The sequence below is a fragment of the Mytilus edulis genome, chromosome 2, assembly GCF_963676685.1.
Source record: "Mytilus edulis chromosome 2, xbMytEdul2.2, whole genome shotgun sequence".
Classification (NCBI taxonomy): Eukaryota; Metazoa; Mollusca; class Bivalvia; order Mytilida; family Mytilidae; genus Mytilus; species Mytilus edulis.
The window spans coordinates 78918618-78933808 of record NC_092345.1 but is presented as its reverse complement, the minus strand read 5'-3'; the positions used below and the strand labels follow the sequence as shown (position 1 = coordinate 78933808).

Sequence of the window (15191 nt, the reverse complement as noted above, 5' to 3'; positions counted from 1 at the left end):
ATTGTGAATGTTAAGTGCCACATCTTGTAAACAAATTTTCTTGCTGGATGTGAGACTGATCTCTGTCTATTTTCCATTCAATGGAAAAAATAATAGAAATTACCCTTATTTCTTATGTTGTACTGTTATACCACTGTCCCAGGTTAGGGGGAGGGTTGGGATCCCGCTAACATGTTAACCCCGCCACATTATTTATGTATGTGCCTGTCCCAAGTCAGGAGCCTGTAATTCAGTGGTTGTCGTTTGTTTATCTGTTACATATTTGTTTTTCGTTCATTTTTTTATATAAATAAGGCCGTTAGTTTTCTCATTTGAATTGTTTTACATTGTCATATCGGGGCCTTTTATAGCTGACTATGCGGTATGGACTTTGCTCATTGTTGAATGCCGTACAGTGACCTATAGTTGTTAATGTCTGTGTCAATTTGGTCTCTTGTCTCATTGGCAATCCTACCACATCTCTTTTTTATATTATGATGAAACATTTGTTTTTTTTCTCTCTCAAAATAATCAAGAATTTAATTTATAATGCTGAGATTTAACTATGGTACTGACTTTTAATAAAGCAATAATTTCCCTTTTTAAAGATTGTGATATATCAGTTTCACACAAAAAATAAGCAACATATGAGACAATTATTTTGTTTCCTTTTGTTAATTTTTCTTTTTTGGATAGTTGTAATCTTTTTGCCCCTCCTTACCATATATATATTTCCTTCTAATTTGTCCAGACAAATGTCTAGTGACACTTACAATTTCAATAATATCATCTAAGAATTCTGTAAATTCAGAAAAAATTTTGTTTGCATTTATTATAATGAGTGTTTAACAAGGGACATAATAAATTATTGTGAATTCAGAACATGCTGCCTAAGACTAATGCCATCGTTATATAAAGTGCAAGGGTTTTTACTTTTTTAGAGACCTATCTTGTTAGATCATTAAAACATAACAAAAACATTACAAAAATTTCTGAATTTACAATTTGCCTTTTAAGTGCTTTGTGCAAATCTGTTGAGTCAAGCCATTCGAAACTGATTATTGCAGCAATCTGGCCTGTTCTAGCTGACAATGCCAGAAGGCATTTGATTAAGGATAAAAAAAAAAGTGGAATAGTAAAAACAAACAAATTAAAATATTATTCTTTCTTTTTAAATCTGTCTAAAACATTATTAGATGATACAGAGGTTTTATTCTTTTCCTTTTCTTTCTGTTTTAAGTCCATTATTTCTTTTATATCATCCCTTTTACGCTCTTCTATTACTCCTTTCTTTCTCTGTTCTTTCTTTAGTCCTTTACTTCTTCCTTTCATTTTATAAGAGGGCTCATATTCTATTTTCTTCGGCTTTAGGAACTGTAAGATATAAAACAGTTTTATTTAGCTTTTTCTGTTACAGTCATACTTGACAAACAATCTACTTGCATGTTTTGTTTATGTGATCAGATAATAAAGTGGATTTTCAATTGTGATGTTTTCCCTTATATTCCTCCACATTCACTTGTAAACATTTGTACCAAAATGACTGTTCATGTTAATCATGTATATGAAGAAGTCCAAGTTACAAATTTGTATTTGCCTTTACTTCTACTGTGGATACAATTGTTTTACATTCAGTACATATACTTATTTCTGGAACAAGAGTAGTTTGAGGAATATTGGAATTAATTGTTTTTGAAAACTTTACATTTAAGTCTTAAAGGTATCAAGGTTCACCAATACTTATAAAATCCACAAAATTTATTATTCCACAAATAACAAAGAATCCCAGTTTTCTAGATTTATTACTCATCTAAGATTATTTCTAATTGTCCAACTTAACCCTTGAGCAATACTCTTTGAAGAACATAAGGATCACTTGTGTACCTTATAAATACAACATATAGTGTCCAATTATTAAGTTTCATATTGAGAGAGAAAAAAATGTTATAGAATATGTGTTCTCCTGTTATATTTGGTTTTATAGGGATAAAACACATTCAAAATATTCCATGCAAGAAAGTGATAAATAATCTCATTCAAAATTCTACCAAGAAATATAAACCTACCAATGAACAGTACAAATGAAGCACAAAAGACCTTATACGTTTGAAAGACCATAATTACTAAGAAAAACAAAGATGTACAAGAACAACAAGTTATATATCACTGTAAGTCTCTAAGTACTAGAGATCTGAACTCAAGAAACCAATAAAGTGTATAATATAGGTCGTCACAACTGCTTTTCATCATAAACACTACACTCCAAAAGATTAGGTCAAGTCGAGGATAGTATGGTACTTAATAATTGAAATCAGACAAAAGTAAATGAAGCATTTGGTTTAGGTCTTTGTAACCTTCTTTTTGTGAGAAGCATTACTAAATCAAGATGCATCATAACATAAAATAAACAATATACAAAGGGTTTACTTACCAGAATTTTATTTGACTCTTCAATCTTATCCTCCATTGTTTTCTGGTCAACCTGGCCTATCTTACCAGTATCTAAATGAATCATCTCATATGGTACCTACACAAAAACATTAATAAAACTTGTTACTGTTAATAAGTCAAAACATATGAAAAATGAGTTCAAGTAAACTTGATCTAGTAGCATATATTAATTTATTACAATGTTGTTAAATGCTTTTCTGTTACTTTCAACTATTTTAATAGACATTTTGTCATTTTGTTATTTTTACAAAGCCACACTTATTGTACATGCATGTGTCTTAAAATATTTCATATGAACTATCAAGTAACATTACTTACTTTATCACAGTGATAGAATTTTAAGTAATAATAACCATATCTACATCTGGTAACATTTTGTGTTATTCACTGATAATTGTGATATGAAGTTGGTCAGGTACTTATTTACTGTGTCTGGTGACAACTTTCTTGTTTCATTTTTAATTTTTATGGCCCCGCAACGAAGTTGTCGGTGCCATATAGTTTTACCCTTGTCCGTAATTTCATTATTCTGTAATTCCGTCATTCTGTCATTCCACAAAATCATTCCACAAAACAAATCATTATACAGAGTTTTTTCCTAAACGCCTTCAGATATTGGGCAGATATTTGGTATGTGAGTTAACCATGATGAGTTACAGATCAAGTTTAAGTTTCGTTCCCCTACACTAATTTTTACTGAAATTACAGGCTTTTGACTTTGATAAATTGTCGAAAATCACAGTTATACAGACTTTTTTTCTGAACACCTTCAGATATTGGGTTGATTTTTGGTATGTGAGTTAACCATGAGTTATAGATCAGGTTTAAGTTAAGTTTCACTCCGCTGATATTTGTCAAAATTTAGGGTTTACGACTTTAAAATCACAATTATACAGACTTTTCTACTATAGTCTATCATTTTCGCTAGCCAAGAGTTACGATCCATTTCATTCTCTCCACCCTTGGCAGATTGAGTTAAAATTTCGGAGACACAAGGTCATGATTCTCATTGGTTGTAGTCGAAACTCGCTGCATCTAATCAAAAAGCGCCTATACCATGATCACGTGTAAATGTAGAAAGTTAATGTAAACAATTACCACGTCCTTCTTGTGCAACAAGTCTTAACATCCCTAAACATACGATATGTAGTGACAATTTGAATGTTTTTAACCAACTAACAGAAATTCCTGTGTATTATTTCTTGTGTAAATGCATGAATTTCAACGTATATTTTCGTTTCCGGCTTTACCAAGTGTGTAGAATCTAGACGCTACCGTGTTTTTACCTCCAAATTGAAGAGTTCAAGTGCTTCCATTGGTCAAGAATAATGTATTTGGAATGGGCTTGACTTTAATCTACTGATAGATGGCGCAACATTGTTATCACAAATGTTGGCTCAATCTGCCAAGGGTGGAGAGAATAAAATGGATCGTAACCCTTGGCTAGCGAAGATGATAGTCTATATGCCTTCAAATTTTGAGTTGAATTTTTATTTATGAGACTACCATCATGTTTGTGTCCTAATGTGTTGTTGAAATTGCAGTTTTTCAGCTTTTTGAGACGGGGCCATTCGTGTCGTTTTGACACATCTAGTTTATACTTCAACTGGACTATTTGCAAATTCAAAATGTGTTAACTGTAAACTTTGGCTTTATACAACTTCATTTTTATAAAACCTCTTGTATGTGACATTGATAAATATATATCTAAAGTGTTTTATCTATTACATTGTGGAATAAAGAGCTGCGCTATAAGCACATGATACGCCTGTTGCCCTTTTAGCTTGTCTTTATGCTTTAAATAAATTTTTTGGTACATTAATTAGGCTGTTAGATTTCTCATTTGAATTGTTTTAAATTAAAAAATTTCAGGGTCTTTTATAGCTGACTGTGGGTTATGGGCTTTGCTCATTGTTGAAGGCCATATGGTGACCTATAGTTAATTTTCTTTTAATTTTTGAAAGGTAGCTTAAGTCAACAGATATAAACAATTTACCAAAGTTTTATAAAATTTTGTGAAAGTGTTTATGAGTGATTGTCCAAAAACTGGAAAATCCTTTTTTGTAAGTATAAAAATTCATAACAAGGAAAAGTAAAATCTGAAATTTATAAAAATCAATAGGGAGCATACATCAATAGATATTAACAATTCACGAAAGTTTCATTAAAGTTGATGGAAGCATTTTTGAGTTGTTGTCTGAAAACTGGAAAATCCCCCCTTTTTTTAAGGATAAAACTTCATAACAAGGAAACTGAAAATCTGAAATTTATAAGAATCAAAAGGGAGCTTACGTCAATAGATATAAATAATTCACCAAAGTCTCATTAAAGCTGATGGAGCATTTTTGAGTTATTGTCCGAAAACTGGAAAATCCCCATTTTTTTAAAGGATAAAACTTCACAACATGGAAACTGAAAATCTGAAATTTATAAAAATCAAAAGGGAGCTTACGTCAACAGATATAAATAATTCACCAAAGTTTCATTAAAGTTAATGGAAGCATTTTTGAGTTATTGTCCGAAATTGAAAAATCCCCCTTTTTTTAAGGATAAAACTTCATAACATGGAAACGAAATATCTGAAATTTATAAAAATCAAAAGGGAGCTTAGGTCAATAGATATAAACAATTCAACAAAGTTTCATTAAAGTTGATGGAAGCATTTTTAAGTTATTGTCCGAAAACTGGAAAATCCCCCTTTTTCTAAGGATAAAACTTCATAACACAGAAACAAAAAGTCTGAAATTTATAAAAAATTGAAAGGGAGCTTACGTCAATAGATTTAAACAATTCACCAAAGTTTCATTAAAGTTGATGGAAGCATTTTTAAGTTATTGTCCGAAAACTGGAAAATTCCCCTTTTTTTTTAGGATAAAACTTCATAACATGGAAAAAAATATCTGAAATTTATAAAAATCGAAAGGGAGCTTACATCAATCAATAGATATGAACAATTCACCAAAGTTTCATTAAAGTTGGTGGAAGCATTTTTTAGTAGTTGTCCGAAGTGTGGACAACGGACAGACGGTACGACAGACGGAAGGACAGACAGACAAAGGTATACCATATTTTGTCCCATCTTAGACAGGTGTATAAAAATGCAGGTTAATCGATTTAACTTAAACCAATATAATCACCATAAGTAGTGACATTTTATATCCCTTATCTAGTGACAATTATTTCATAATCTCCAGTAGCATTTTTTATACCTTATCTAGTAACATTTTGACTTCTGCCTGTCTCCTTTGTTTCTTTGTCTGATACGGGTTGGATTCCATAGCATCAAAGTTTGGCTCTCCAGAACCTATCAATAAACAATAACATGTCAGACTATATTCAAAAATTTCAATGTAGGACCATTGAAAGAAGCATGTTCTATCATTAGATATATTCAACAACATCTGAATTTTAACCTTAATAAGTAGGAATAAATGTAGATTTGGGTATACAACCATGACTGCTTCCAAAAAACACAAAACATATCTAAAGAGAGTCATAGGGTGTTTTACAAATAACATGTAATTATATCATATGCATAGCTCTTAACTATACTAGTCAACAACGAATCGATACAAGACTTTGGAATCAAATTGATAAAAAGTATTTAATATAAAACAAAATGAAATGCACTATTTTAAAAACTTTTCATTTGCCATGTATGTGCATATGATTATGGAAATCAAAACCTGTTGGAAAGAAACTAAATTTCATGTAAATGATCCCAGATTCAAATTATTTTTCAAAAGTACAAAAAAAAATTCAAAATTGTTTTAAAATATGCACTATGCTTATCAAGTTATGTTCATATTGTAAATTATGGGTTGAAATATTATTTTTTATTGTTTTTTGTAAAGTTTTTTTTTGAAATCTCAATTTTTTTTAAATTAAAAAACAATAATGTTTACCCAGTACATGGATGCCCCACCCACATTTCTATGTTCAGTGGACCCTGAAAATGGGGGGAAATCTCTAAATTGGCATTAAAATTAGAAAGATCATATCACAAGGAATGTGTGTACTAAGTTTCAAGTTGATTGGACTTCAACTTCATCAAAAACTACCTTTTTTAACCTGATGCAGGACGGACGGACAGACGAACGGACGGACACACAGACCAGAAAACATAATGCCCATAAATGGGGCATAAAAATGTGTTTACATTTCAAATCAATGCTTAAAATATGAAAACATCACACTGTAAATTTGGAACCTTTCAGATTAGTTTTAAGTTTGATACTGTGTATTTGAATTTCACTTTATGATTGATTTTTTTATTTTTGTTGTTTTAACGCCACTTTTAAGCACCGCATTGAGGCTATTTGGTGGCGATCCGTTTTTAATGGCGGAGGAATCCGGAGTGCCCGGAGAAAACCATGACCTTCGATAGGAAAACTGACAATCCTAGTCAATTAGGATTGGAGTTGAGTGCACCTGCACGAGCGGGGTTCAAACTCAGTGTTGATTGGCTAGTGATTACAGTAGTAACTACTTAGACCACTCGGCCACCAAGGCCCCTAATTTGACTTTATGTATACTGTATACGGTAAATGAAAGGATAATGTATACATTTTACCGATTTCTTTTGGGGCTGAATTTCACTTTACAAATAAACAAAGAAACTGTCTGATTTTTAAAAACAAATTGGTGGCAAACATTGTCTTTACCTTTAAATGAGATTTGGCATCATAAGTTGGAACTTCTCTTTTTAAAATTGTCGTTTTTTTGGAAATTTTGTAAAAAAAATAATTTGCCCAATGACTTCATGGAAGAAAAAAATTATAGTTCCGTGCTCATTCTGTATTACCCATTTCAAAATTGGTCGTATATAATGAAACCTTCATCTTGAATTCGAAAAAAAAGTCATGAATCGTTTCTTTTGTTGACTAGTATATCCATGTCTACACAAGTTTTATTGGAGATATCAGCACAACTTGATAAGAAATTGGACGAAATTAAAAAAGGCAAGCAATGTATTGCATATTTTGGTTTCTCACTTCATGTTTTATATGTAAATTGTCATACCTGGTATAATTAGACTAGAAAATCCATTGCTGTGACCAACACCCAATACATCTTCAAATGGACAAAACTGTAGACCAAACACTGACGAAGGCAGTTTCTGGGTCAGGTAAGGAGAGTTAACAGTTTCCTGACAACAATCCTTATAAATCTAAATCAAATACAGAATATTATATTTATTTTCATTATGATATAGTTGTTACAGAATTAATATTCTAAATAATGCCCATCCCTCTTCCTGTCCATCATTTAAGCATTTCATCATGCATTAAATGCTTATTCTGATTATCATCCTAGTTGACCCCTGTATTTTGTGTTAGGTAGTGTTGACTTATGCTACTTTCTTTGGTCAAGATTGTTGTCCTTTTGAGTTATACTTGTTTTTGATTGTGCCCTAATTTTCATTTGGTTTACTGTAATCGGTTTTAAAAGATTAACAAACTCCATACGTCCTTAGATTTGTGGTTTTTGATTTATCCTTGATTTTCATGGTAATTGTGATTCCTAAATGCCCCTTTGTTCTACTTGAAGTTACAATTCTTATTTTCCATCCACTTTTGTCCACTTGTGATTTGTTGCAGTTCCAATAAAGATTAAAGGTATTGCTCATCATTAAGGGTGTGTAGTAAGGTGAAATTCAAAAAAATCTAAAATTCAAAATTGATACTGTGAGTTGTTAAGGCAAAACTTTGTATGCGATATATTAAAATTTCTCAGCATTTCTGAATCTGTACACTAAACCTATTAAAATGATGTCTTACTTTAAGGATTGTGACCATGAATAGTGAAACTACAGCTCTTTTTTTATGTCGCGTAGTAGTTGCATATTGGCCAGTGGCAAACAGTTTAACTGGCAAATTCCAAACATTTTCTGTATCACATTTTCATCAGTTTTACAAAGAAAATAAATCATAAAATAGGGTTTCTTTTGAATAAATAGAATAAAAACTATGAAATAAGCATGAAAAAAATTACTTAAAATATATTTTGTCCCAAGTATTATGTGAAATAAGTTATAGCTGAGTTGAGAAAAATATTGAAATGGTGTTTTTTTAGGAATGGCACTTGTACCTGTTTGACTATAAAAAGTACCAAATATATAATATAATGAATAAAAATTTATGTTACACTGATCAGTAGTGAAGGTCAAAGTAGAAAAAATCTACACTTTTCATGTGCAACTTTTGGTTCCAAATATATGAGAGATTGAATAAAAATATCATGACGTCGCAAAAAGCTGAAAAAACTTCAATATCGCAAAGAGCCTGGTTTTCTTATATCTGGTTGCTATGTACAAATCTGTAATATTTGCATTAAATATACCAAACTGATGCTTTTAAATTAATGTATACATGCCGTATAATATTTTTTAGAATTATTTTACTCCATACGCTAACACGTTTCTTTGCTAAAACATTACTATATTATATGTTTGACCCTTTAAGGGTGCAATCAACAGTTTTTTTTATGACGTCATATTTTGAGGGACCATGCATAAGTGACTGACCCTTAGTGGTGGACTGATTAATAAATATACTTGTATAAAACTAGATATCACTAGAATCAGAATGTTCTCTAGTTTATAATGAAATAAAAATAAAGTGTACTTTTAATATATTAAAAAAAATCCATCCAAAGAACATGGGAAAAAAAGCCTAATTTGAACATAAAAAACCTGAAATCAGGTCATGTGCACACCCATGAAGACATGATCCATGCACATTTTACATAATCAAAACTGTATGAAATTATAGGTTTTTACCTGGCCTTTCAAAAAAAATCCTGTTTCAGGATACGGTCTCCTGCTCCGAAAAGAGCTACAGCGGAGGCAAATAAGTTTTCAATTTTCACTGCCAAAGAACAGGATGTTTACAGTGTTGTCTCCCCTCAAAACATGTATATCTAATATGATTTTTAAAATTATTTTAATCATTCAACCTGTTTTAATTGAAAGCTAATTAACTTATTTTTACAATCAAATACAAAAAGCATGATACTTTTTCACCAATAAAGTAAATAAACAGGGGTTTCCCTACTTGGTTATTTTTAGTTGGGGAATAACCCCTAGTTTTTTTTATACTGTTTATAGCACCCAAAGGAACAGAATAAACTTAAAATATTAATAGGTTATGGAGCTCTTTTTCGTGACATCAAAAAATTTAACTGGTGGGAAAAGGTTGACTCTGACTTTAACCTTATATCTGCATGGTATCATTTGGGTTTCAAATTAAAACTAGAGGCTCTAAAGAGCCTGTGTCGCTCACCTTGGTCTATGTGAATATTAAACAATGGACACAGATGGATTCATGACAAAATAGTGTTTTGGTGATGGTGATGTGTTTGTAGATCTTATTTTACTAAACATTCTTGCTGCTTACAACTATCTCTATCTATAACAGTACTTTCTGTGGAAAATGTTATTGAAAATCTGAAAATTTTAAGAAAATTGTTAAAAATTGACTATGAAGGACAATAACTCCTTAGGGGGTCAATTGACTATTTTGGTCATAGTGACTTATTTTTAGTTCTTACTTTGCTGTTCATTATTGCTGTTAACAGTTTATCTCTATCTATAATAATATTCAAGATAATAACCAAAAACAGCAAAATTTCCTTAAAATTACCATTTCAGGGGCAGTAACCCAACAACGGAATGTCCAATTCATTTGAAAATTTCAGGGCAGATAGATCTTGACCTGATAAACAATTGTATTCTGTCAGATTTGCTCTTAATGCTTTGGTTTTTGAGTTATAAGCCAAAAACTGCATTTTACCCCTATGTTCTATTTTTAGCCATGGCGGCCATCTAGGATGGTTGGCCGGGTCACCGGACACATTTTTTAAACAAGATACCCCAATGATGATTTTGGCCAAGTTTGGTGTAATTTGGCCAAGTAGTTTCAGAGGAGAAGATGTAAAAGATTACTAAGATTTACGAAAAATGTTTAAAAATTGACTATTAAGGGCAATAACTCTTAAAGGGGTCAACTGACCATTTCGGTCATGTTGACTTATTTGTAAATCTTTTTTTGCTGAACATTATTGCTGTTTACAGTTTATCTCTATCTATAATAATATTCAAGATAATAACCAAAAACAGCAAAATTTCATTAAAATTACTTATTCTGGGGCAGCAACCCAAAACCGGGTTGTCCAATTCATCTGAAAATTTCAGGGCAGGTAGATCTTGACCTGATAAACAAATTTACCTCATGTCAGATCTACTCTAAATGCTTTGGTTTTTGAGTTATAAGCCAAAAACTGCATTTTACCCAAGGTTCTAATTTTAGCCATGGCGGCCATCTTGATTGGATGGCTGGGTCACTGGACACATTTTTCAAACTACATACCCCAAAGATGGTTGTGGCCAAGTTTGGATTGATTTGGCCAAGTAGTTTCAGAGGAGAAGATTTTTGTAAAAGATTACTAAGATTTACGAAAAATGGTTAAAAATTGACTATAAAGGGCAATAACTCCTAAAGGGGTCAACTGACCATTTCGGTCATGTTGACTTATTTGTAAATATTACTTTGCTGAACATTATTGCTGTTTACAGTTTATCTCTATCTATAATAATATTCAAGATAATAACCAAAAACAGCAAAATTTCCTTAAAATTACTAATTCAGGGGCAGCAACCCAACAACAGGTTATCCGATTTATCTGAAAATTTCAGGGCAGATAGATCTTGATCTGTTACACAAGTTTCCCCGTTGTCAGATTTGCTCTAAATGCTTTGGTTTTTGAGTTATAAGCCAAAAACTGCATTTTACCCAAGGTTCTATTTTTAGCCATGGCGGCCATCTTGATTGGATGGCTGGGTCACTGGACACATTTTTCAAACTACATACCCCAAAGATGGTTGTGGCCAAGTTTGGATTGATTTGGCCAAGTAGTTTCAGAGGAGAAGATTTTTGTAAAAGATTACTAAGATTTACGAAAAAATGGTTAAAAATTGACTATAAAGGGCAATAACTCCTAAAGGGGTCAACTGACCATTTCGGTCATGTTGACTTATTTGTAAATATTACTTTGCTGAACATTATTGCTGTTTACAGTTTATCTCTATCTATAATAATATTCAAGATAATAACCAAAAACAGCAAAATTTCCTTAAAATTACTAATTCAGGGGCAGCAACCCAACAACAGGTTATCCGATTTATCTGAAAATTTCAGGGCAGATAGATCTTGATCTGTTACACAAGTTTGCCCCATGTCAGATTTGCTCTAAATGCTTTGGTTTTTGAGTTATAAGCCAAAAACTGCATTTTACCCCTATGTTCTATTTTTAGCCATGGCGGCCATCTTGGATGGTTGGCCGGGTCACCGGACACATTTTTTAAACTAGATACCCCAATGATGATTTTGGCCAAGTTTGGTGTAATTTGGCCCAGTAGTTTCAGAGGAGAAGATTTTTGTAAAAGTTAACGACGCCGGACGACGACGGACGACGGACGACAGACGACGGACGACGGACGACGGACGCCAAGTGATGGGAAAAGCTCACTTGGCCCTTTGGGCCAGGTGAGCTAAAAAAGAAATTTAGAATATGGTTTAATTTGGGTAAATCACCTTTTATGATGAAAAGAAAATTGAATGCTATGGGTCAAGATATTTTACCCTGTATGGCAGGAAAATTTAAAGAACACACACATGACCTACCCCAATTAATTTTGAATTATAATTATACATTTTGAGGAAATTTTCAAGCTGTTAATGTTTCAGATTGTGAATATCTTTGACAACATATTACAGGTACTATCTCTCAATGAAAGGTTTATAGCATTTGTTATCATAATTATCTAAATTACAAAAATTCTTAAATTATATCTATACCTCTACAATATTTCCTTTAGATACAGCCAGTGTATTTTTTTGACTGAATGCTAAATGTGAAGCTCCCATTCCTATTTTATATGACTGCAACATCTTGTATGTCCGCAGGTCCCATATTTTCATTGTTCTATCTATTCCTGATGTACACATATATCTAAAATATAACAGCACATAGCATACTTAATTCATATGTTGTGTTTACCATCAAACTTTTTAATTAGCACTATGTTACCAAAAAAGTAAAACTCGGCTGTCCTTGCAGATTAAATGTTCATTGTCTGAATTTATGCATAAACTATTTCAGATTAAAAATGATCTTAAAAAAAAGTTTTTAGCATAATTTACATTTGGTGCCACACATGATCAAGAAAGTTTTTATGTCTAGGATATCAAAACTATCATTGGCAACTTTTGGTTACAAAATACTTTGGATCCTAGGTTGTGGCAAAGGTTTTTTTCAAGCTTTAAGAGGGAAATAAATTTGCAAAATCATCATATTTGGGCAATTTACCCAAAATGTGCTGATTTTGAAGTTAAGTATGTACAGGAACGAAGAGACTTATTTAAAAACAAGAATGTGTCCTCAGTACACGAATGCCCCACTCGCACTATCATTTTCTATGTTCAGTGGACCGTGAAATTGGGGTAAAATCTCTAATTTGGCATTAAAATGAGAAAGATCATATCATAGGGAACATGTGTACCAAGTTTGAAGTCGATTGAACTTCAACTTCATCAAAAACTACCTTGACCAAAAACTTTAACCTGAAGCGGGATAGACAGACGAACGAACGGACGGACGAACGGACGCACAGACCAGAAAACATAATGCCCCTCTACTATCGTAGGTGGGGCATAAAAAGAAAGAATGCTTTAGATGGATGATAATTTATCACCCAAAAATCCTAGAGAATGGGCACAATGAAATAAAAAAAAAAAAATCTGTCAGTTTGATCAGGGCTATTCCAGAAAAAAATGTATGGGGGGGTTGGAAGGCACATTGTATTAATAATACATGGGTTATTGGTATCAGAGCAACTTTTCCCACTATACTGCACTACAATTCTCAATTACAATTGTCTGGGCGGCGGGTGCTAACAAAAACTGCCTTCCAACCCCCCCATACATTTTTTTCTGGAATAGCCCTGACATGAAAAAAATGTTACATGACAATCTAGTTATTAGAATTTTTTAAGTCTTTATTGAAATTATGAGCAGAGTGCTTACAATTACTCAATCAGTTCCATGAGACAGATAAATCAAGAAACAATAGGTAGAAAATATATATACTACCTCAATATTTCATTTGGTTCCCTTTGTTTTAGAATACTGCACTCTAACTTAGTTAACTGAATATATTTCGATTAATGTGACAGTTGATATATATTTCTTTTATTATATATGTGTTCACATTCTGTTATGCAAATAATAATCTTTCAACAGTTACCTGCCCTTCTTATCAACTGTGACGGAGCGTACACCACCACCTTGACATAACATCTTAATTAATGGTTCTTTGACATTTGGAGACCACATGGTAACAGTTCCTGAAATGTATAAATAGAAATAACAAACTCGTTTCAGAAATCAATTCTAGTTGAAAATTAGACAAATAATTTTCTCTCCAGTCATTTGTAGACAGAGCAACATACAAACATCAAGTAAAATTCTTATTTGCATTCAATTCATTATAAAAATCAGAGAGAGGTGATTTCTATGGTACCAAATAAGTCCAAAATTAATGCATAAGAACTATTTTAATACACCATATCGATAACATATCTCTACAACTACACCCGATGCAAATCACTGTATGGTGATATACAGCTATCTAATTCTGTACAACTTCTGCACTTGACAATGGTTTTACTTATCTTCATTATGTCCATTGTACGTAAGGGTTTGGAGACATAATAAACACATACCGGTATTCTGTGTCCAAGGCAAATCAATGAATGTAAGGTGAAATGACTTATCCATGTCAGAGAGCTATTACTCAAGTTATTTCACTTGACTGGGCGGAGTCTAGCCGGTTCGCTCATAATAAACCAGTCCATCTTAACATAGGTGTTTTAGGATAAACTCATCAATAAAGTGTGCAATCATTGTTTTGTAAATTCATTTGATGACACTGATAGGTGATTAGAAATCGGTAATAATTATAACAGCAATCATCCTTATCACACACATCTTCAAATAGACTGTCCTTATGCAAATTAAAACATAAACTCCGCCCGATCAGTTGAAATAACATTGGTAATATCACTGCATGGAATTTAACACATGAAATCAAGATGTCACATTCTGACAAATCACTGCAATTTAAGGACATTTAGACATCAATCTCATGTAAAGACATTTTTAGAAACTATGACATGTTGATTAACAATGGTCTTACCTCCACTATGTCCAAGACAAATGGTTGCATTGTAAGGATTCTGACACATTATATCTAATCGTCCCATTCCTGTGCTGTGTCCTGCTACCTTCTGTCCTATTGAGACATCTAACCATGATAAATAACCTTTTCTGTTCTGAAAGGAGAAAAGATTGCTAGTTGATTGTAAACTGTATAATTGTACTGATAACAAATCTTTTAAAACTCTCTGTTAAAAGTATCTAAACTATATTTCTTCTAAGAATTGCTTATCAAAAATATTACACAGAAATAATATTAGTTACCAATGCAAGTATGATGATGAGGATTTAATTTACAAAAGAGAAATGGTCACTGACCGCGATTTATATTCATTGTCAGTGGCGTAGCCAGGGTTGAAATGATGTGGATGTTTTGCCGAGCGGAGCGATGCGAAAAAATTTTGGGACCTTTTTATGCAGAAAAATATTTTTTATTTAAGCACATGTACTCCCCCAGAATCCGACACTAGTTAGATTTTTGTTTAA

At 32.2% G+C, this 15191-nt stretch overlaps 1 protein-coding gene across 1 annotated transcript in view; it reads right to left on the bottom strand.

The window, feature by feature from the left end:
* Nucleotides 1-1131: 1131 nt before the first annotated feature.
* The window catches only part of LOC139513035 (WD repeat-containing protein 46-like), a 32798-nt gene continuing 18738 nt past the window's right edge, over nucleotides 1132-15191 (bottom strand). Inside the window, exons 8-14 of the mRNA XM_071301122.1 lie at nucleotides 14686-14821; nucleotides 13735-13834; nucleotides 12288-12441; nucleotides 7453-7600; nucleotides 5640-5734; nucleotides 2411-2506; nucleotides 1132-1353 (exon numbers count right to left, since the gene is read on the bottom strand). Coding sequence (XP_071157223.1) covers nucleotides 1138-1353; nucleotides 2411-2506; nucleotides 5640-5734; nucleotides 7453-7600; nucleotides 12288-12441; nucleotides 13735-13834; nucleotides 14686-14821 — 945 coding nt within the window. The 3' untranslated portion in view covers nucleotides 1132-1137. The remainder of the gene's footprint in view (nucleotides 1354-2410; nucleotides 2507-5639; nucleotides 5735-7452; nucleotides 7601-12287; nucleotides 12442-13734; nucleotides 13835-14685; nucleotides 14822-15191) is intronic.